The 23,100-nt window shown below is 51.5% G+C and overlaps 1 protein-coding gene across 1 annotated transcript in view; it reads right to left on the bottom strand.

Annotated features, from left to right (window-relative positions):
* MAP4 (microtubule associated protein 4) overlaps positions 1-23,100 on the bottom strand; it is a 114,029-nt gene that overhangs the window by 7,166 nt on the left and 83,763 nt on the right. The window contains exons 11-17 of the mRNA XM_029964666.1: positions 14,882-14,982; positions 13,840-14,049; positions 12,093-12,270; positions 8,384-8,443; positions 7,522-7,847; positions 5,542-5,670; positions 3,748-4,018 (exon numbers count right to left, since the gene is read on the bottom strand). Coding sequence (XP_029820526.1) covers positions 3,748-4,018; positions 5,542-5,670; positions 7,522-7,847; positions 8,384-8,443; positions 12,093-12,270; positions 13,840-14,049; positions 14,882-14,982 — 1,275 coding nt within the window. The remainder of the gene's footprint in view (positions 1-3,747; positions 4,019-5,541; positions 5,671-7,521; positions 7,848-8,383; positions 8,444-12,092; positions 12,271-13,839; positions 14,050-14,881; positions 14,983-23,100) is intronic.

A 23,100-nucleotide genomic window follows, 5' to 3' on the forward strand; every position in this document is an offset into this window, starting at 1 on the left:
AAGGGGCTCCAGGAGAGCTGGAGAGGGACTGGGGACAAGGCATGGAGGGACAGGACACAGGGAATGGCTACCCACTGCCAGAGGGCAGGGATAGATGGGATATTGGGAAGGAATTGTTGGTTGTGAGGGTGGTGGGGCCCTGGCACAGGTTGCCCAGAGAGGCAGGTGGATGGGAAATTCCTCCATTCCAGAATGAACTTCTGTCTTACCACGTGGAGATTCTCTTCATACAAATGGAAGATAATTTATACCAGAAGGAACTTCTGGTCATCTGGTCTAATCAAGTTGACACTCTAACTTCCCATGGGAAAAACCTGGGGGTTTTTGGAAGGAATGGCAAGAGAATCCCCAATCCCAGTCGTGACTGGTGGCTGCCAACCACCAGCTGGCCCCTCTGTGCTCAGGAAGTTTTGCTCCAGATTGGTTTGCAGAGAAAATCCAAGTCTTTCTTTTTGAATGTGACAAGAACTCATTCACTCACCAGCTACTCCAAGAGCTTATTGATAATTACAGCTTTAATCAGCAGTTCTTGCTTGCTTGGGACTGGGATGAAATTCAATTTATTTCACTGAATGCATTTTAAGCTCATGATACTATCAGCTGACAACAACACAGATGTACCCAGCTGGGACTCCCCAGCAGATCCAAACCACCACACCTGCATGGAAGGGCAGTTCTTGCTGGATTTCCAACTTGAGTTTGCAACAGGAGACACATTTACAGGCCCGGGATTGCACTGACAGAGCCAAACACAGACTCCAGGGCCAGAAATAAACTTTAGAGCAGAGAGTTTGACACAGAGGCTCAGATGGGGAGTGTGACCCTCAACTCTTCTTAGGTTTTCTATCTCTGACCACTTCCCAGTCCATCTAAGCAGGTCAAGCCAAAGGACAGAGAAACACATGGACACCAAATCACCTTTAAACCTTCAGCACCACAGACATTACCTGCACTTTGCAAAATCTACCTCTTCACTGCTTTCTTTAGAGAGAAACCTTGCTCAAAGGTTGGATTGGATGATCTTGGAGGTCTTTTCCAAACCAAACGACTCTGTGGTTCCAGGAGGGGGAAATACTAAAGTGCAACAAAAGCTTTTACCCAGGAAACTTTCCTGTGTCTGTGTCTGGCACATGGAACACGAGCAGAAATAACAGCTGCTGGTTTGGGGCATGGGTTCTTGGGGATCTGGGAGGGCAGAAGAAATTACCTCCATGTGTAGAAGGTAAAATGGGCCCCCAAACAGAGACCCAGCCAGGAACCACCTGGGTAGGGTGTAGGGTGGTGGGATGATGCCCCAGCCCTGGAAGTGTCCAAGGCCAGGCTGGACAGGGCTTGGAGTAACCTGGGCTAGTGGGAGGTGTCCCTGCCCGTGGCAGGGGGTGGAATGGGATGAGCTTTAAGGTCCTTTCTGACCCCAAACACTCCAAGATTCCATGTCCATCACTTCTACCAGAGCAGCCCTAAAGCTGAACCATAATTTCCTACTAAACCACAAGCCTTGTCCACAGGATTCCTACAGGCTTTAACTGAAGGCACAGCCCACAGAGACCAGACCTTCCAGACCTTCCATCAGGGCATTAAACACTGGGAAGTCAGGGTATTAAACACTGGGATCTCTTCTCCCAGAAGAGATCATCACAATTATTTGAGCAAGAAAACAGCTTGGAAGAGAGGTCACCAAGATCACAGTGCCCCAAAGGGAGGGAGAAGAGATAAAAATGAGTAAAAAGGAAAGGCTTTTCTGGGAAGACAGACTGGGCACTCACATCCATGTGCAGGGCTGGGGATGCTGGAGGGCTGGGAATGCCTGCCTGGAGCTGCTCTGGGGGCATTTGGAACATGGGAATGAGCTTTCTGCTCTGAAAATACGGAATAAAGTGCTGCTTAAGTAGCTGATCCAGGAGGAAAATTGCAGTGGTGAAAGGAGAGTGTGGGGGAAGAGGAAAAGAAAGCAGAGATACACTTGTCCCCAGGGCTGGGAATGTCTGGCAGTGAAGAGGGAAGGACAGGATGGTGATTCATGAGCAGAAGAACAGTTCACTGATGGAGTTAATCAAGCAAGAAAATATCCCCACTTTTAAATCCCTTTCCTGGGAGCCTGGAAAAAAAGAAAAGCACGTGTGGGGCTCATTGGCCACTGAAAGGCTGTCAGGGGTAAGAGTGGTAAAACTGCAGTGGCTTCTAAAACACAGCTCCTTGGAGTGCAGGGGCAGGGAAATGGCACCAGCTGCCCCAAAAACTGTCACCAGAGTGGCCAAAGGCACCTCTGCCACCGAGCACCGGCTCTGGAACAGCCTGTGCCACACCTGGGGGACAAACCCAGGGGAGACAAACCCAGGGGAGACAAACCCAGGGGACGCAGCAGGACCAGGAATGCACAGGCTGGAAAACACCACGAGGGCACCCAGCTGGCAGGAGGGTCTCCCCAGCAGCTTCCCAGAGTCTCCTGTGGGAGCATTTCCAGGGGAAACTCCCCCACAGGCACCGAGCAGGTCCTGGAAGCACCAAATGAGAACTGTCAGCTGGGAAAGGCAAATGCCAAAGCCCCGGGCAGGAGGGGGGCAGAGGGTGTGCCCAGCGGCTCTGTGGGAAGGGAGGCCTCGTGCAGTGACCACCACAGTGACCACCAGGCTCTGACCACCCTGGAGGGAACCAGCTCCTTAAGGACCCACATCTGGTTCCCTCCTGCAAAAATCTGAGGGAAAATCAGTCCTGCAAAGGTTCAGCCGTCTGGGCATGGATTTCCCAGGAAAAATGGCCCACAGTTGTCCCCACAGCCAGGTCCTGAGCAGTGTCACTGACTCCAACCAGACACTCTGGGACATCACTCCTCAGGAACATGGAATATTTCAACACCTATGAAACAAGCTCCCCCGGGCTTAAATACTTCAGTGTCTCTGAAACCACCCAAACTTTGTGTTTCTGAAACTGCCCCTGAGCAAACCCAGCACAGGTTTGAGGCAGCACAGATCTGCCCCCACGGAATGAGCCACCAAACTAAACTCATGCTCTCCCAGGCTTTAGGATCCACAGAGTTAACCTGGTTTTCCTGCCAGACCCTTTCAGGCTCTCACACCCCAAACCAAGTCGCAGACACCACCAGATTAACTTTCTATTTTAACGAGCTCAGCTCTGCAGCCAGAGACACCAGCAGCCTTTAAATTTAGAAATTAATCACAGCTCAAAGGTTAAGTCCCTGAGTCTTTTCCTGTTTCAAAGTCCTTTTAGTGAAAGAAGAAGTGAAATGAGTCTGGTTCCAGCTGGAGCTGGGAGCCAGGGAAGGGCAGCAGGCACTTCCAGGCCATAATGAATTTGAGCTGAAAAATCAAACATCTGCAGTAGGTCAGTGGGATGAGGAGGTGCCTCCACTGCCTGCAGAGGGAATCCAGGGAGTGCTAACTCCTGGGACCCATGGGGAGTTAACTCCTGGGATCCATGGGGAGTTAACTCCTGGGATCCATGGAGAGTTAACTCCTGGGATCCATGGGGAGTTAACTCCTGGGATCCATGGGGAGTCAATTCCTGGGATCCATGGGGAGTTAACTCCTGGGACCCATGGGGAGTTAACTCCTGGGATCCATGGGGAGTTAATTCCTGGGATCCATGGGGAGTTAATTCCTGGGATCCATGGGGAGTTAACTCCTGGGGTCAGTGATGTGGACATCCTCCATTTGGCCACGAACAGCCCATAAACCAGGTGAGAAGCAGGTCAGGTGTAGCTGGAGCACTATGAAACGAGACACTCACGTTCATCCTGGCATCCCAAGGGAAAATTAAACAATTCTTCAGCCTGCCTTGTTTCCAGGAGCCCTGAGACTCTGCCACACCTTTGTGCCTCCAACAGAGCATTCTTGAGAGTGACACAACAACATGGTACAAGAGAAGGAGTTAGTAGACAGACAGCTTGCCCAGAGCCCATACTTACATTCCCACCTCCAGGGACATGCTTAATATTGTCCTTGGAACCACACTTGGACTGAACATGGCTGTAGTTCGCTTTTTTGGAGACTATCTGGACCTGGAACGTCACAGAATGGAAAACAACACAAGGGAGAGGACTGGTTAGAGTTGTCATATGGCAGGGGGGGCTCTGACACGGGGAACAGGAGCCCTGGGAACTCAGCCCGACTCAGTGCCAGGGGTGGAAGCGACTGAGGAGAGTGAGAGAGAAGTGAAGGACAAGAGCCTGCACAGACAGTGTTAGTGCCAGAGCATGAGGTGAAAACGCTGCTCCACGGGCCCACGGACCTGCCTGCCCCAAGGGATGGGATTGCCCACGGCCCCCCAGAGCTTCCCGGGATATTTCTAGTGGGAGCTTCCCTGGAGCAGGGAGAGCCAGCCCAGCTGCCCAGGAGCCAGCACTTGGAATGACCTGCTCAGGGTCTGCTCCTGGGTGGGCTCCAGTCCTGGATAACATCCCTCAAACCCCCGGGCAGTGAAGCCCCATGGGCTGAGAAAGGTTTTCCTGACGAAGGTGGTCAAACCTTGGGTTAAATTACATCAGACCACACGTGAATTAAATTGTTTCTCCTTTAAATTAAAGTGATTTGGACTTGGGGACGTGGTCAGTGGTGGCCTTGCAGTGCTGGGCCGATGGTTGGACTCGAGCTCAGAGGGCTTTTCCAACCTCAGTGATTGATCCTGTGATTTTTGTAATACAGAAGGAATAGCTAAGTGAGCTTTACTCACAGAGCAGGAGCTGAGTTAGAGAGTCAGGCCCGTGCTTACAAAGGTTAGTTACAACACGTGTGTAGTCTGGGAGTTACTTCCCACAGCACAGAACAGGGCAGCAGCTGTGCCCTGCTTCCCAGAGAGAGGTGATAAACTCGGAGCACAAAAGGAATCCCCAGAGCATTCTCACTTGAGCAGCTTCCCAAAGCTCCTTGGCCATTCAGAAAGGCTGGATTCAGGGCAAGAGCAGCTCTAAAAACTCGTGCCATGGAGTGTGTGACTGACTCCTCCAGAGGTACAAATCCTGGTCATTCCTGAATAGGCTCTGCCTGGTAATACTGGAATTAAACTGCAGCACTCCCACCTCACCCCCTCCCTCGTGCTGGAACACCGTGTCACGCCAGCTTTGGGGTAACCCATCAAATGGTGGTGGCCTAATCCATGGAGTTACAGAGTTTGGGAACAACTGGGTCCGGAATATTGCAGGAAAGATGAATTCCTTAATATTCCACGGTCTTAAGAGAAGCAGCTCTGAACTAAAACCCTGCCTGGTTACAAACTGGTTCTGCGTAGGAAGAACTGGTTTGAAGTGGCTCAAAGTTAAGCCTGTATCAACCTCAAAGTGAAACTGGAGAGCTCTGCTCTGCAAACATTCCCAGCAGGAGTGGAGAAGGTCCCTCCAGAGAGAGCCCTGAAGGTGCTTCCCTGGGAACATCTCGGGGTGTAGGACAAAGACCGGGAAGAGTGTCCGTGCGAGGAACAGTGACACCGACAGGACAGAGAGAAGAGCCGAAGAGAAGGGAAGGTGACTCAAAATGGAAACGCTTTTTCCTTCATCTCCCCCAAGAGAAAAGTGTGAAAGGAACTCACTTTCCCATTGGGCTGTTTGGGGACCCCCTCTTTTGATACGGCTGTTTTGGGAGGAGCCACTTTAGTGCCCGCGCTGGGCTCGGGCCTGGGCGCGGCGGCGGCTGGGTCGGGCCTTTTCTCTACTTTCCCCTGGATGGAGACAAACGGGTGATTTCAACCAGCAAAAGCAGAAGTGTGGGCAGGGGGTGGGAACAGGAGCTGCCCGGGGAGACCTCACGGAGCGGGTGACCCAGGAGAGCCTCCTGCACGCTCCAGTTCCCAGGCAAAGGACAATCCCACACCCAGGATGGGAGGGAAGCAACACCACTCAGGCATGGGGTGGCACGGGCACCCTGTTCTCCATGTCTCAAAAAGCTCCTGGTGCCCCTTCCTTGGGATCACCTTGGCAGGTTCCAAGTGACCCCGGCACTTACGTCCTGTCAAAAAATCAACCCAGATCTTTTAGGAGCCCAACGGCAGCAGGGCAGGGGCAGCTCCTTCACAGGGAGGACATGATGAAGATCCTGGAGGCAAAGACATCCCTGGATTGCCTCTGTCTTGGAGCTCCAGGAGCTCTGCTGGACACACACATCCTGTGCTTCCAGTTGGGATTCCACCCACACAGACTTGACTCAGTCCTGGAGCCCAGCAGCTGATTTAGTTTTTATCTAAAAAATGCAGGTGGACCAAGCGAGTCCAGCTGAGCAAAAATGGAAGGAAAAATTAGAGGTTTCGTAAAAATTCAGCAACCACCTGCAAATATCCATTCTTTTGCTAATCTGGATCCAGGGAGGTGCAGCAGAACCTGCATTTCTGGGGGGGGGTGCTCAGCATGAATTTTGTATTTCACTAACTTACAGACCAGTGAACAAAAAAACCCCTCAGCAATGACAGCGTCCTCAGACTCCAAAAACACCTCAGTGTAAATCAGACTATGAAAAGGACAATTTGCTTAAAAATAAAATTGTTCAAATTTAATAATTCCATGAAAATATTTAGAAAATCAAGGACAGTGCAATGGAATGTGAAAATCGAGTCCCTCAAGCTGAGCCAGGGAGGGCTGTGCTGTGAGATCACCACTAAGACAGCCCTGACTGAGGGTAAATCCATGTGGTATCGATGCTGTCTGGGACACACAGCCAGCCCAGGAGTGCCCTTGACTTTCCTGTGCCTGGGAGCAGACTGAGGTCCCAGCACGGAACGCGCTCCCCTGGCAGCCCATGGAAGTTCTGTGCAGAGTTATTCAGCCCCACAGGCTGCAGCAAAGGGGGCAAATCCCTCTGGGTGGGAATTAAAGCCCTCTGAGTGCTGTCAACACTTTTGGTAAGGCCAAGATGGGGGTTATACAACAGCTCATCAAGGTCTGATGGTTCTGCAGCCACATTATCTAAACCTCAGAAGAGGCTGCAGGTCTATCCCCAAACCTTCCTTATTTCCATGGCAGGTATTCTTGGTTTCACCATGTAATTTAGAGCAGTAAGAGGCATCGAGAGCCCTGTGTTCTAGCTCTGTACATGCCTTTTCAGCACTACCCTCTCCTTGTGGCCACCACGGGTGAGCCAAACAGACCCGTTTCATGTTGGCTTTGGGTCTGCTAAACACGGGAAAGGTGCTGTGGAACTTGCTCCTGAATCCAGGTTTCCTTCACCCCAGTGCACTATTCCCCCCTTCTGTGCCATTCAGCAGATTGGGTTCCTCTGTCCCCAGGCCAAGGTTTGGAACACAGACAAGACTGGGGGTGTTCAATACCGAGTTCCTGTGTCAGGACGTACGGCAGGAGAACAGGACCGGAGCCCTGGGTTCCCACACGTGCCCCAGCAACCCCCGGGCGGCCCTGAGGTGGATTCCTTCTGCACAGTCCCACCACCTGGTTAATGCCACCCCAGACCCCAGAGAGGAGCTCTGCAGAGCGCGAGCGAGGAGAGCAGTGAGGGCACAGCCACCGCGGTCAGCGAGGAGCGCCCGGCGCCGCGCGGGGCCACGGCGGGGCCCGGCACTCACCTTCCCCCCGCCGGGCTGGTGCTTGATGTTGTCCGTGGAGCCCACCTTGGAGCGCACGTTCTTCAGGTCGGGGGCGGAGGCGCTGCTGCTGGGCCGGGGCGGCTTGGCCGCGGAGCCGGGCTTGCCGGGGGCCTTGGCGGGGGGTTTTTTAGCGTCCGCGGGGCGGCGGAGGTCGAGGAGGTGGGTTTTGGATGCGGCAGCCTTGGGTTTGGGGCGACTGGTGGCTGCCCCGGGTGCGCTGGGAGTGCTGGAGGCCGCGGTGGAAGGAGTGGTGGCGCTGCTCTTGGTGGCATTGCCGGCCGCGCTCCTGGGGCGGCTCGAGTCCGCTGCGGGTGGCACGGGAATGCCGGAGGGAAGGGGGAACACGCGGGTCACAGGCTGCTTGTACCGGCCCCCTCGGAGTCACAGCAGCCCAGGAGGGCTGGGGTTGGGAGGGACCCCAAAGCCCACCCAGTCCCAGCCCCAGCCATGGGCAGGGACACCTTCCAGCGTCCCAGGCTGCTCCAAGCCCCGTCCAACCCGGCCCTGGACACTTCCCAGAGGTTTACAGAGACCTCCTTAATCACCCCAGCCCCAAACAAGGGGGTTTGATTTAGACTGAGGAAATGGCTACAAGTTGTGCCAGGGCAGGTTTAGGTTGGATACTGAGAAAAATCCTCCTGGGAAGGGCTGCCCAGCCCTGGCACAGCTGCCCAGGGCAGGGGGGAGTCCCATCCCTGGAGGGATTTCAAAGCCCTGTGGATGTGGCACCTGGGGACATGGTCGGCCTTGGCAGTGCTGGGGAAATGATCAGTGGTCTTAGAGGGTTCTTCCAAGCCTGATGATCCCATAACTCCAGGATTGGAGGCAAACTGAGCATTACCTGATGGAGACTTTGCCAAGGTCTTCTTGGCCTCCGCCGGCTTCCCGTCGGTTTTGATTGCTGCCAACACAGAACACAGTGGTCAGGATTTCAGGGCAGGATCCAGATGAAGTCTGGAATCATCCCAAAAATTAACTGCCCTGTTTGAACCACTGCCTGGCTTCCTCCTCCTGACAGCAGAACCCACTTGGATATTCTGGCCAAAGGATCAATTAATGTAAAAGGACCATCATTCCATGATGGAACACACCTGGGGGATGGGTTGCATTTTGTTTTTCTTAAAATAACTTTCTCAATCTGACAGCACTCACTGAGGTTATTTTAATCCTGCCCCACCTTTATTTCTTAAAAAAAACCCCCAAACAAACAAAAAAACCTGCCAGAACACATTTCCTTTCTTTACTCAACAGCAAAAGCAACCCCACATTTGTCCTTCTCTAACCTTGCTCTCATTGCCAGACCAGACCTACCCTGTGCCAATTTTCTTGCACAGAAGTTATTGCACGTATTTTGGTCCCTATTTTAATTGTATAAACCCAAAAATCAATCCCTAAACTGAGCCAGGCCTTAGGGCAAAGCCCAACGATCATGACCTGATTACAGAGCACAGCCTAAACCAGGAATTCGTCCCTATTTCCCCAAGCAGAAGAAAAACCAACCACAAAACTGATCAAGGCAAAAATCACGGACTGAAAAATGGAAACAGAACTTTATTTTAAGGAGCTCTTTGATAATGAAATTGTAGGTTTTTCACTATCAGTGATGAGCAAGTTTGGGTAAAATCGGGTTTGTTCCAATAGCCAAAGGAAGGCAACATTGAAAAGAAACAACAAATGGAAAAAAACCATAGTTAGAAATGATGAAAGCCCTCATTTTTTAGTATTTAATTTCCATTAAGTCTCATATTTTTAGATAAACTCCAGCAGCTGGCAAGGTATTTATGGAATATCAATATGGAAAAGACCAAGGGGAAGAGGCAGATAACTACAGGCCAAGTTAGTCCGGATCATTCCACCCTGACTTTGCTAAAAGCACTCAATTAAACCTCCCAGATAAGATTCCAGCTAATGAAGTGAAACCCATTTGGATAATTTAATAAGGCCTAAAGGAGAGATATATAATTAATACCAAACACTTCAAAAAAGGGCCTGTCAAACCAACCTAATTTCATTCCTCAAGACCACAGCTTCAGTTGGGGAAACTGCATGGACAGAACAGACTCAGCTTTATATAAAAGGCAGAGGATGAATATGTTTAATACAGAGAGAGATGTTATTTCTGCTCATGTCAGTGGGGTTACAAGTGCTGGAACCCTCCTGTCTGTGTGATATGAGATGGTGAAAACCTGGAGAGTGATAAAGCTCATGGTCTATAATGACAGGCAAAGGCTTTGATCTTTGCCTGATGGGAAGGACAGAGCGCGGTCTTATGCAAACATAAAAGTCATTTCCACAGGGAGGGGAACAAAAACCAAAAACAAAGCTAAAAATTAAAAATCAAAATCTCCAGCCCCACGTGGCTCCCCTTCAGTGGAGGAAGTGAACTGACATTTCATACCCGAAAAAATGAAACCACAGAATGTCAAAGCCATCCTTACACACAGCTCTGAACAACGACTAAACCTGAGAGAATCACAAGGCAGTGTCTGCCTTCTGACTCAGGAGAAGCAAGAGCAGATGTCCTGCTGAAAGAGCATCTTCAGCCAGAAACAGCACTTTTAGCCACAAACTTACTCCCTGTCTCAGTGCTGTGCCATGAGAAGCTAAATTCATGGAATCACTGAGGTTGGAAAGGATCTTTGAGATCATGGAGTCCAACCATTCCCCAGCACTGCCAAAGCCATCTCTGACCCTGTCCCCCCGTGTCACATCCACAGGGCCTTGAAATCCCTCCAGGGATGGGGTCTCCCCCCCTGCCACTGATGGACAGCCCTTCCCAGAAGGAATTTCCCCAGTATCCAACCTGACCCTCCCCTGGCACAGCTTGAGGCCATTTCCCCTTGTGCTGTCCCTTGTTCCCTGGGAGCAGAGCCCGACCCCCTGGGCTCCCCCCTCCTCTAAAGGAGTTGATCAGAACTGGGATCAGAAGAGCTCCAGGTCTCCCACATCCCCATCTCTTCCTGCAGCTGCTCCACCCCAACCCAGCCGCGGTGTTTGACCCGCTGTGGTTCCCTCCAGCCTGTCACACCCCTCTGTCACCTCACCCAACACAGGACCCCCCTCTTCTTCCACCACTCCTGACTCCCCCGTGCGTCCCCAGCCCCACACAAGGCAGCTCTGCCTCCCCTGGAGCTCCTCCAGCTGACCTCATCTCTCCCTCGCCCACCCAGCTCTCCCTGTGCTTTGGCACCGTCCCGCCGCCCTCGCCGCTGCCGGAGCCTCTTCCTCTGCACATCCTGCCTCTTGGAACACCCCTCCTGCAGCTCTGCATCGCTGGCTCCGTCTCCTTTCAGATGGCACCAGCGAACGCCCCTTTGTCTGGGGCTCACTTTTGGAAGGAGGAATGAACTGAACTCATTAGAACGGATTCCTCGTTCCCGGGCCCCGGTTTTTGCCTCAGAGACCACACAAAATGAATTTTACAAGGATGGCCACGGGATCAGATGGGATAGATGGCTCTTGGAAGGTTCAACACTTCCTCTACGCTTGATTAATTATATTTTCCCCCAGAGCATGAAGTCTGGGATGGCCAGCAAGCCTAATAAACCTCAAACAGTTCAAACATTACTATTTCTCTGGGAACGTTGGGTTACGAATCCAAGTTCTGGGATTCACAGCCCAAACCAACCAACACGGATCATTTTACACGTTTATTGGCAAATTTTGCCACTGGGGTCCAGTAATTTAAAAAGCCTTGAGATCATTTAACTCAAATTTTATCTGACGTTGAGTCTCCTGAGCTCCATTAAAACGAGTGAGGACGTGTTTCCAAGAGCCTGGAACGCTGCTCGTGTTTCATGTTGAACCCGTGGGAAGGTCCCTCTTCAGCAGCAGCAGGAGTGGGACACAGCCTTTGGATGGAGCTGATGTGATCTCAGCTCCAAACTCTTCCTGCACTGGTAAAAAGCCCTCAACTTCTGCTGAACCCTTTTTGGTTTTCAGAGGCACCAGTTCGGGGGTTTCAAGCCCTCTCCTGGAGATTTCCTTTCCCAAGTTTTATTTGCTTTTGGTGTTTATTCTGTGGTAAAATGCAGAGGGAACAGCATCCCTTAAATCAAGTGTGTTCACTAACTGCATTAACCCTGGATCACACAGGGCTCATCCAAGCTGGCCTTGAGGGCCATTTGGATTTGGGTTTGGAACAGGAAGCCCTGGAGAGGAAAAAGTCTGAGCTACAGCCAGAGTCCAGGGAAGGCCCTGGAGATGCTCCCAGGGCTGGAGCCCCTCTGCTCTGGAGCCAGGCTGGGAGAGCTGGGGGGGTTCCCCTGGAGAAGAGAAGGCTCCAGGGAGAGCTGAGGCCTAAAGGGATTCCAGGAGAGCTGGGTAGCCCTTTCCCACAAAGAAATTTTCTAATATCCAACCTGACCCTCCCCTGGTGCAACGTGAGGCCATTTCCTCCCATCCTGTCCCTTGTTCCCTGGGAGCAGAGCCCGACTCCCCCCGGCTCCCCCCTGCTGTCAGGGAGTTGTGAGGAGCAGATGGTGCCCCTCAGGCTCGCAGGCCTTGGGAGGGGACATCCCAGGCAGGAGTTCAGGGCAGGGGACACTCACACGACGGCCTCTTGGGAGTCGCGGCCGAGGTGGTTTTGGTAGCAGGAGCTGCCGTGACCGGAGACGCCGCCGTGGTCTTGGGAGCAGCTGGGGAGCTCTTGAGAGGAGTCTTGGGAGTGGTGGAGGATGGAGGCTTGGAGAGGGAGCTCTTCTTCTCCGCGGGCTTCGCATCCGCAACCTGCAAGCGGGGAGGAGCCGTCAGAGCCGGTGCTGCACCAGCACTGCCAGGGGAGGGGAAGCGCCACAGAAAAGGCTGAAATAAACTCAAATCCTTTACAGTCTGAAGCACTTAAGCTTGGCACGGCTGAGAGGTTATAATGCAAATTAAAACATAATTCAGATGAGCAGAAGTGACTGTGTTGAGTGGAGAACACGGAGCACAGACCCCGTGGAGGAGCAGATTCCACCCGGGGCTGGTCCAGCACTGACGGCTGTGAAGGAGGTTTGGATTTCTGGACAAAATGGAACATATCTGTCCACTATCAACACTCCTGGGAGAGATCCCTGCCCTCCATGAGCAGGAATGCTTCCTGAGCTAACCTGGAGTTTATTGAAACACTGGGGACATGAGAATTGGGTGTCTGTGGCTCATCCCTCACTTGGAAAACTGTCCCTGGTTTCCTCCCTCTCCCTGGTAAGTCACTTGTTTGGCAACTGCCTGGTGTCTGAAGTATGAAAATACTGAGTTAATGTGAGCAAACAAGTCAGATGAGAGCCTGATTTTATCAAAAAGGGATTCAGAATGATGGGAAAACTTGAGCCAAGCCAAAGATGCTGGCTCAGAGAAAAGCACAGATTTACACCTGCGCTTTCATACCCTCCCTGCTAACTTTAGTTAGTTCTAAAAGACACTCAAATGCAGCTATTTAAGCTTAATATGGCAGAAATGGTGGCATTTAGCCATCAGTGAAGCTTCTGAAATTGATTTTAACGTTCACTTTTAAATCTGAATTCTTCTCTATAAGATCACAAGTTAACACAGGGAAGATTCAAGGGACACCTCCCATTCCTAACACATGGATTTCCTATTTCAGCTGGAAGATGAACACTAAGAACTGTCCATGAATCTTCTGTTCTGGGGGAATTACCAAATCCCAGCATTTCCTCAGCACAGAAGTGTTATCAGTTCTCTTTGTGCAGCTCTTCCAGTGACCAGGCATCACAAGGAGACACCCAGTGGGAAACACTGGAGTGCCCAAATGGATTTGTTTCCCCTTGATATGAATATCAAAGGTCTCCAATCAGTTTTCTCATGGTCTTGTCTGGATTTAAGAGTTTTATTGGGAAGAAAGTCTTCCCTGTGAGGGTGGGGAGGCCCTGGCATAGGTTGCCCAGAGAAGCTGTGGATGCCCCATCCCTGGAAGTGTCCAAGGCCAGCTTGGACAGGGCTTGGAGAAACCTGGGCTGGTGGGAGGTGTCCCTGCCCGTGGCAGGGGGTGGAATGGATGATCTTTAAGGTTCCTTCCCACCCAAACCATCCTGGGATTCTGTGATTCATGGCAGTTCACCAGTCAAGTTTAATTGGCCCCTGTGATGCCACAGTTCAGTGCCTGGGACCTGATGCCATCCATGGGTTAATGGAAGCTGCTCCCAAGAACCCTGCAGCTCCTCACACACTGAAGGACCATCCTGACCTTCTCCTCCCCTGACTGGCACGGGAATTCTGCTCTGACTGCTGGGGAGAGCTGGTCATTTCCCACGTCCACGAGCCCTGGGAGCTCCCCCAGCACAGCAGGTCGGTTCTTACCTTTGGTTTAGTCTCTTTTGCAGCTAAGGAGGAGGGACGGGTGGTGCTGGTGCCGGGGCGTTTGGCAGTGCTGGCTGCAGGACCTGCAGTCGGGCTCGTGGCTTTTTTGTTTGGGCCTGAGGTGGCCGAGCCCGGGCGCTTGGGGCTGGTGGTGGCCGAGGGCTTGGCCTTCGCTGCTGCCGGCTTTGGAGAGGAGGTGGATGCAGAGGGCTTTGGGTGGGGCCAGAAAGCAAAATCCGGGATAAAAACCGAAGGAACACAACAAAAAAAACAGCGCATTGTGAACCAAAACATCGAGCAGCGAGAACATAAAGGGGGTGTTTGAAAGGAAACAAACGATAACGATAATCAGCTTTCTGTTTTCTGAGCGCAGCAAAGAGCCGAGAGCAGCGGGGCCTCGGGGCCGGGGGGGTCCTGCCAGCCAACCCCAAACCAGCAGGATTTATTCCAGCAGCATCAGAAGCAACAGAAGGAATGGCTGGGTAAGCTGGGATTAGCAACTGGGTGTTCCTGGCCTCCAGTCCTACGTGCAGGACGCAGGGCACGGCGTTCCAATTACGGGCACGCACGGATTGCGGGCCCTAAATCCTCATCCCATCAACTCCCGCGGCCACACGGCCCCTGCCCCCGAGGGGACAGAGAGCTCCCGGCCCCACACCCCTCGGGGAATTTGGGGGTGCATTCTGAAGCTCCTGGGAGCAGAGCTCTCTGCAACAAGAGAGCCCCAGATCCCAGCAGTGCCCACTGCAATGCAAATAAAGGTGTAAACAACTCGGGAGCGTCTGTGCAGCAGGAGTTCATCCTCCGTGTTTGCTACTCCTACCCCAACCCCAGAGTGCAAGGGAATAAACCCTTCCACACATTTATCAAAGGCACTTCCAGTCACGTGGCTGAGCTGTTTGGGACTGGCTGGGTTTGGTCTGGGAAGAGGGTTCCCAAGCGGAGCTCAGAAAACAGAACCTGGGTTGGCATAGCTGAGGAAGCAGAAAAGCTGGCAAATGAAACCATGGAAGTGGAGACACTGAGCGTGGAATGGTCCTACCTTGGTCTTCTTCTCCGGGCTGGGAGGAAGCTCCTTGTTGGGAGGAGCTGTGATGTCGTTCCCTGTCACAGCTTCCACTGGTTTGGGCTCCTCTGGTTTCACTGCAGGGGAAGGAAGGGACACTTGGTAAGTTCGAGCTTTTTTTAATAACATATCTCTATTTTTTTAGTTTACTATCATTCGACACAGCAGCAGGAGGAGAGAGAAGTGTGACAGCTACAGGTTGGTATTTCAGGGAAATTTCCCCAAGCTCAGAATTCCTGTAGGAAGAAAGGTCTTCCCTGTAATGGGACAGGTTCATCCACATGCCATTAGCATCCAATTTCTCCTGTTATTCCAGTGGGAAAAGCCGGACAGCAGATGAAGGAAACCTGTGGTTTAATTCAAATAGCAAATCTCCCCACCTTTCAAACTATTAAAATTAATTCTTGGAATGTTAATGGTGAAGTTCTGACCTCTTCCAGGTTTTACACTGTGACTTATCCCAAAGGGGGGTTCCAGGACTTCCAGGGAAGCAGGAACACGGAGCTCCCAGTCCAACACACGTGGACCCCACTGACCCTCGTTAGTGTGGAAACCCCTGTCCCAGATTCCCTATAAATGGCTTTAACCCCCAGTTCCCAGCGGGGTTGCTGTGCAGCTGCACTGCTCTGGGCTCCCTTCCCCTGCAATTCCAGGGGCACTGGGATTTTAGGAAGGCACAAACAACCCATCCCAAATTCCTGCACACCCCCTTATCATCTGGGGATTAAATCCAAGTGTTATCTGTGCTGGATGGGGCTTTTTATAACCACCCAACAGACTGTGACACACCGAGGGCCCACCAGAGCACACAGTGACAACTCCAACAGTAAACAAGTTGTTTTCCACATCTTTCCAAAATTACTATTTATATTTCACATTTTCTTGCTTGTCAGTCTTGACAGGAGCATCTCAATTCTGGTACCAAACAGCAAATAAAATAAAGCCATGCCTCCCACCCCCCCCAGCAGGATGGGCTGGCTGCTGTTATTATTTATTTCCCTGACCCCAGGAGAAGTTCAGGAGCCTTTTTTCCCTTGCATTGCATCAGCCTCTTCCTATCCATTTATCTTCTAAGTTTTGCAGTGGTGGGTTGAGCATCCTGGACACACAGAAAAGGCTTGGGAAGGAAAAAAAAAAGGAGCAAAATGTATGGCCTGGACATGTGTTTGATTCAAAATGTATTTATATATTTATAGACATACAAACTATATATATATATATATATTCAAATTCTGAAGAATTATCCATGTTCACCTGGAAAACCCCCTGTTTTTGTAGCTAACCTGTACTGGCTCCTCTCTGCTTGGTTTCTCCCCTGCATTTCAATAACCCTTCATGTTCTCCCCCATTTCACCTGTCAGCTCCACCCACAGCAGGGCCAGAAGGAGCAGTTGTTGTCAGTGGTTCTCAACAACAACCTCCTGTCCATTCCCCTCTCCCTGCTCCCAGAAACTGCTCCACTGGAATCCTGCCAGTCTCAAACATCCCCGACATCAAGGTGCCTTTCCCTCTGCTGGAATTTACCTTTCAGGTACTGCCTGTCATTAATTATTTCAGCTAATTCAGCAGCAACACTAAACCTCCTGCTGATGATAAAGCACAGCATCCACACCACGAATTCACTGGCCCAGGGAATGCTCCTCAAAAGCCTCAGCTTCCAAAGGCTCAGGATTTAAACTCCAGCAGCTTCCACACTTTCTGAGCCAATCTGAATTTCACGGGACTTCAGGTTAATAGAAAGTGAATTAGAAACAGGGCAGGACAAGGGGGAATGGCTTCCCACTGCCAGAGGGCAGGGTTAGGTGGGATAGTGGGAAGGAATTCCCTGGCTGGGGAGGGTGGGGAGGCCCCTGTGCACAGTGTTGCCCCTAAGAAGCTGTGGCTGCCCCTGGATCCCTGGAAGTGTCCAAGGGCAGGCTGGACAGGGCTTGGAGCAACCTGCTCTGGCAGGGGGTGGAATGAGATGATCTTTAAGGTCCCTTCCCAAACCCAAGCCATTCTGGGACTTTATGAACCTAGATGATGATGATGATGATGATGATGATGATGATGATGATGATGATGATAAATCCAGGGGAGCAGGGTAGGGAACTTCCCTGCTTCAGGGGCTGTAATTCAGGCTCCTTCTCTCACAGCCTCTGACATTCCAGGGTACACAACCCTGTACAATTCCCCAGGGATTACAGAAGGGTAGTTCTGGGGTTTGATAGTCATTTGCCTCAATTTAAGTCCCAGCCCAAAGTGCTCATCAGGACATTTGCTTTCATTCATGGTTTAATTACGAGGGTGTTCGCCGAGCAGAGAACTGGGACCATTTCCTAGTTACAGGCAATATTGGGAAGGGCTGCCAAACCTTAATCAAATTTGTTCATTAGTCTGAAAGAATAATTTAAGAGACTTTTCAGTTTGCTTGTTCCCCCCAAGCTTGGCAACAAACCCCTGAGAGATATTTCAAAGGCATTTTGTTGGGAGCTGTAGCAGGGGCCGGGCTCCTCCTGCTCCTCCTGGTGTTCGGTGAGGGGGAAAATTCAGCTGAGCTGAGTCAGCACCTGGAATTGAATTACTCCCGAGGGAAAGGGGCTTGAAGGACAGGGAAGGACATTCCCATCTGGATCTTCCAGGCTGACTCCAAGGCATAACCCTGTCACCAGGTACTTTCCCCTGCTGTTACTCACTGCAAGCGGCACCGCGCCGTTGGCACATCCATCCCCATCCCAATTCCTCACCATTCCCTACTCTCTAAACATGATTTTAATGGTGAAAATACAACTTTTTGGGGTGTCTCAGCTCACAGTTCCACGAGGCACCTCTGCTTCACAATTTCTAAGAGCAACACTGGAGGAAATGATTTGTGTCATTGGTGGGGCCCTGGCACAGGTTGCCCAGAGCAGCTGTGGCTGCCCCTGGATCCCTGCAAGTGCCCAAGGTTGGACGGGGCTTGGAGCAACCTGGGGGAGTGGAAGGTGTCCCTGCCTGTAGCAGGAGGTGGAACTGGATGGGTTTTAAGGTCCCTTCCAATGCTAACCAGGCTGGAATTCCATATGGAAGTGCACCGGAGAGAACAAAGAGGCCAGTTCTGAGAAAATGCCCCAAGACACCTGTCCTGCCCATCCAAGATAATTGGTGCTTTCCGTGTTTTCCTTGGCAAAGTTTCTGCAGGAGGAGTTTGGCACTGGTGGGTACAAGCCTTGCTGTCACACCAGAGCCTTCTCTTCTAAAACTCTGCTCAAATTCAGCAACACTCCCTGGGAAGATCCCACCCCAGAGCTGGACCCTCTTGCTGGTTGAACCCCCGCCTTGGCCAACGCTCCCCGGTCCAGCTCCTGGTGCTTCCCAGGCTGCACCCACACCATCCCCAGCCTCCAGCCAGCTCTTCCAGGTTCCTCTGGGGACGGAGCTGAGCAAACCAAGACCTGCAGGAAGTTGTAGGCAGCAGAAACCAGGTTCCTCCCCTGCAGCAGCCGCGATGGAACGCTCACGGCCAAGGTTGGCCACCCCAGCCCTGCCCAACCCTCCCTGAGCTGCAGGATCACACAGCCAGAAAGGAGCCAAAGCACCAAAAACTTCCCTTGGCAAAGGCCCAATAGAGCCAGCGAGCTAAAAAGCCTAATTTCAAAATAAATTTGTCACCAGAAAGCAGATATTTGCTGCTGTTGGATGAAGAACCCAGCAAACAAGACCATGTGGGTTTTGGCTCAAACCATAGTCAGAGAGAGCAAAACTCAGAATAAATAAGCAGTGGTGTTTTTTTCAGAATAAATAGTAAAAATGGGATGATCTGTGCTAAAACTACGCTCAGAGAAATAAGATTTAGCTCCTTCTGACAAAAGGGAACAACAGCCTTCCTACAGATCTGAAAAATGATGGAAAATAGAACTCTGACGTTTGTCTTGTTCGAGCAGAGGGAGCCATAAAAAACCCACTAATGAGGAAATTTGTAATTCTGCCTCCAAGAGCCAAGTTCCAATAAACACTGTGACGCACACAAGGCATGTGGAGCAGGGACAGGCTCCAGAGAGGCAACTCAGCCCCATTTGGGGGCATCAGCAGCCACCTGTAATGAGAACTCCGGTGTCTGAGGAGACCCTTAACAGGTTTTATCCTTCAGTTCTTACTTCTCTAAATGCTGCCACTCTCTAGGTGGCTCCTCCCAGCAGGTGAGGTACCTTTAGAAGAAATACAACATGAAAGGAAGCAATTAAAGTGGGTGATGTGAAGGTTTTAAGGATATAATTTTCCCCCAAAAGACCAGAGAGAAGAACAGCTGCTTTATCAACTGCAGGGAAGCCCAAAGGGTTCCTCCAAGGCTCAGCATTAAACAGACTCTCTATTATTTCCTTAAAGCTTCCCTGTTTGGAAGTGAATCTCTCCAAAGTTTCCTGTTCAGCACCAACACTGCTCAAAAGAGCAACATCCAAGGAGGCTTCGAGCACATCCTGCCAGTCAAGCACAGAATTGTGGAGGTGGGAAAGTCCTCTCAGACCATGGAGTCCAACCCTCCCCCAGCACTGCCAAGGCCACCACTGACCATGTCCCCATGTGCCACACCCACAGGGCTCTGAAATCCCTCCAGGAATGGGGACTCCACCCCTGCCCTGCCCCATCCCTGGAAGTGTCCAAGGCCAGGTTGGACAGGGCTTGGAGCAACCTGGGCTAGTGGAAGGTGTCCCTGCCCATGGCAGGGGGTGGAATGAGATGATCTTTGAGGTCCCTTCCCACCCAAACCATTCTGGAATTCCGTGAATCCAGCACTCCACCTGCATGGACATCCACGAGGGGACATGGCATCACTGATGGGCTGGAAGGGACCTCAGGGGTCACCAGCCCAACCTGTCACCCAAAGCAGGTCCCAGCAGAGCAGCTCCCTACAGCCATTCCCACGTCATTCCCAAATATCAGGAAGAGCTACCTCAGTGTGAGGGAGGTCAAACCCTGGGAGGGGCTCACAGAGACTGCAAGGTCTCCATCCATGGGGACACTCAGACCTGGAAGGGACACACCTGGCCCTGATCTGCTCCCCTGTGGATCTGAGTGGAGGTTCACACCCTTCCAGGCCAAGGGACTCCATGTTACAGCTCCACAGAGGAGGGAGCCCACCATGTCCACGATTCAGCCTCGGGTTCTTGAAGCCAAATCCTCATTATAAATAACTATAAATAGTCTTCCTAGCCATAAGGAGAAAAAAACCCCATCCCACTCCTCCAAAACAATCTCTCTCCCCATTCTGTGACTTCCAGGACGGAAACAACCTTCCTGTCCAGCAGCTTTTCAGCCCATGTAGCCATTCTACATTGGAATGACAGGACCAGGCAGGTTGGAAGGGATGGTTGGAGGTCACTGAGCCCAATCCCACACTCCAATTACACCACCTTGCTCAGGGTTTATACTCTGAGCATCCTCCAAGGGTGGAAATTCTGCATCCTGGGGCTTCTCCCCAGCATCTGATCAACCTCATGGTAAAAAAGTGAAAGATAACATCTCCCAGCTCACAAATTCCTGGCAGAAGATGTTTTACAGCTTCTCTGTGAATCCCTCACAAGTCACCCAGCGCCGTTTGCTTTCATCTGCTGCTGCTATTTCTGTTTGATGACCCACATTCTTATCCTGGAAAAACAGAACTGTCTTCTCCTGTTCACAACTCTCATGTCATTGATGACTCTGTGGACAGCAACACAACCTCCTCCCTCCCCAACCCTCCCTCCCTCCCAGGCTACAGAGCCTGAGTTTCTTTGGCCCTTCCCTGGGTGAGAGTCTCCAACACGATGTTTTATTTATCATATTTCTAATTATACAGAGCTTTTCTGAGGCAGATTGTGGATTGACACACTGAGCTCAAATGCAAGCACATGGAATCAAGCAGTCATGGAATGGTTTGGGTTGGAAGGGACCTTAAAGCCCATCCAGTGCCACCCCCTGCCATGGGCAGGGACACCTCCCACCAACCCAGGTTGTTCCAAGCCCCATCCAGCCTGCCCTTGGACACTTCCAGGGATCCAGGGGCAGCCACAGCTTCTCTGGGCAACCTGTGCCAGGGCCTCCCCACCCTCCCAGCCAAACATTCCTTCCCAATATCTCACCTGAATTTCCCCTCTTTCTGTCTGAAGGGATTTATAAACTGATACATTTTTTTCTATTCTGTTCTCCCTTTCTGAATTCCTCCAACTCCACGTGCTGAAGGAAAGGCACACAAAAGCATCCTTATGCCATCTCCAGCCCATGAATGCAGTACAGAAGCAAACCCTGCAGGGTCCCAGCTCTGTGAGGTGATGCTGGAACCCTGGAGGGAGTGAACACAAACCTTCAGCCTCTCTGAGCCCTTCGCCATCAGTTTGTGTAACAGCTCCTGTGAAAGCTGCTGCTGTGTGTGAAAAAACCCCAAACAGGCACTAAATCTGAAAAAGCTTTACTCTTTGTGTTCCCTGGAGGAGTACAATGAGAAAAAAGCACTTATAAAAATGCACCCATGAGGATCTTTTTAAACTTAAACCCTGTTCCTGCACTGTTTTATAAATCATGGCACTCAGCAGAAATGTGGGCAGGTATTTCTCCAAACACTGAGGAGCAGCTTAGTCAGGGATAAGCATTCCCAAAAATCCATCCTCCATGTCAAAAGGAGCAGGTGAAGACTGCAGTAGAACACCTTTTGGGCTTGAAACAGCCCAAGAAAACAGAAAAAGTACTCGTGTTCTCTAGCCCCGAGGTGAGCAGAAGCCCAAGGACGGCAGTGGCTCCATCCTGAGCAGCTCCAAGACTTCCAGGGCTGTTCCATCCTTTATCCCTATCCAGAGGCTCCCCAGGGCAGTGGGCACTGCCCCAAGGCTGCCAGAGCTGCAGGAGGGTTTGGACACTGCTCTGAGGGACAGGGTGGGATTGTTGGGGTGTCTGTGCAGGGCCAGGGGGGGACTCCCCCCTTTTCCAGCTCAGGATATTCTGTGATTCCCTTCTCCCCTCTATTAGAGTGTTTCTGTGGGCACTGGGGTCTGTCTGCCCTGAGCCCCTGCCCTGCCCTGTCCCCCTGGGGGAGGTACCTGCATGTCCAGGGCTGGGTTTCACCTCTCCTGCCCCCGGGGCTGATCCGGTCACCGAAGGGGACCCGCGGCTGCCTCCCAACGTGCACGAGGGCAGGCACTCATCCCCCAGATCCCCACCAGGGATATTTAGCAGGCTAAGCTGAACTAAAACATCATTCAATGAAACAGCTCCATAATTCTCATCGGGATTAGAGTCATCAGCTGAAAATCCATTAAGAGAAATAGATTAAGCAATAAGGCAATGACCATCTTTATCTTTACTCTCCCTCTTGAACGTAAACAACCCCAGAAACAAAACCAGCCCGTGCTGGGGAGGCACCAGCTCCTTCTTCTTCCCCCATCACCACCCTGAAGGAGCCACTTCACCCCAACAGTCACCCCCAAACAGACCCTGTCTGTTTAAGGCTCTGAGACAAAAATATCTACAAATACAACAAATCCCCGTTCGAGCAGAAATACAACCCTGAGCTGCTTCCTCCCCTCCAGAAAAGGCTAAATAAAACATCTCCTGCTTGACCCAAATACAGAGGAGCTCAGCATTTTATTTGGCACCAAATGCAGCTCAATCAACATGTACATTTTAACTCATTATCCAGAACTGAGGAATAAACCAGATGTCCTCTTCGCCTGCATCTTGTAAACCCAAGACTCCAGCCTTGTTAAGATCCTATTTTTTCCCCAGCAAGGGAAATCCTAAATCAGAACTTGTTCTTCTAGAACAACCCATAGTACTTTCCATGTTCATCTCACAGGGCATGAACTGAAACCAAACAGCTGTTTCAAGTAACACCTCCCCATCAAACTGAAACCAGCAGCAAAACCACACCGGGAACAGAAGCTGTTTCAGAGGGGATGTCAGGTGGGAGCAGGGAAGAAACAGCCTGAATTTGTACTTCAGGCTGTCCCTAAAGCTGGTCTGAACATGAGGAAACCTCTGAGAGTTTGGGCAGTGCTTGGGCCAGGGGACACCCGGGGTATGTCCACAGAATTCAGAGAAACCCAGACTGGTTTGGGTGGGAAGGGACCTCAAAGCTCATCTCATTCCCCCACTCTGCCATGGGCAGGGACACCTTCCACCAGCCCAGGTTGCTCCAAGAACCATCCAACCTGGCCTTGGACACTTCCAGGGATCCAGGGGCAGCCACAGCTTCTCTGGGCAACCTG

The sequence above is a fragment of the Manacus vitellinus genome, unplaced genomic scaffold, assembly GCF_001715985.3.
Source record: "Manacus vitellinus isolate BGI_N305 unplaced genomic scaffold, ASM171598v3 scaffold_78_pilon, whole genome shotgun sequence".
Taxonomy (NCBI): Eukaryota; Metazoa; Chordata; class Aves; order Passeriformes; family Pipridae; genus Manacus; species Manacus vitellinus.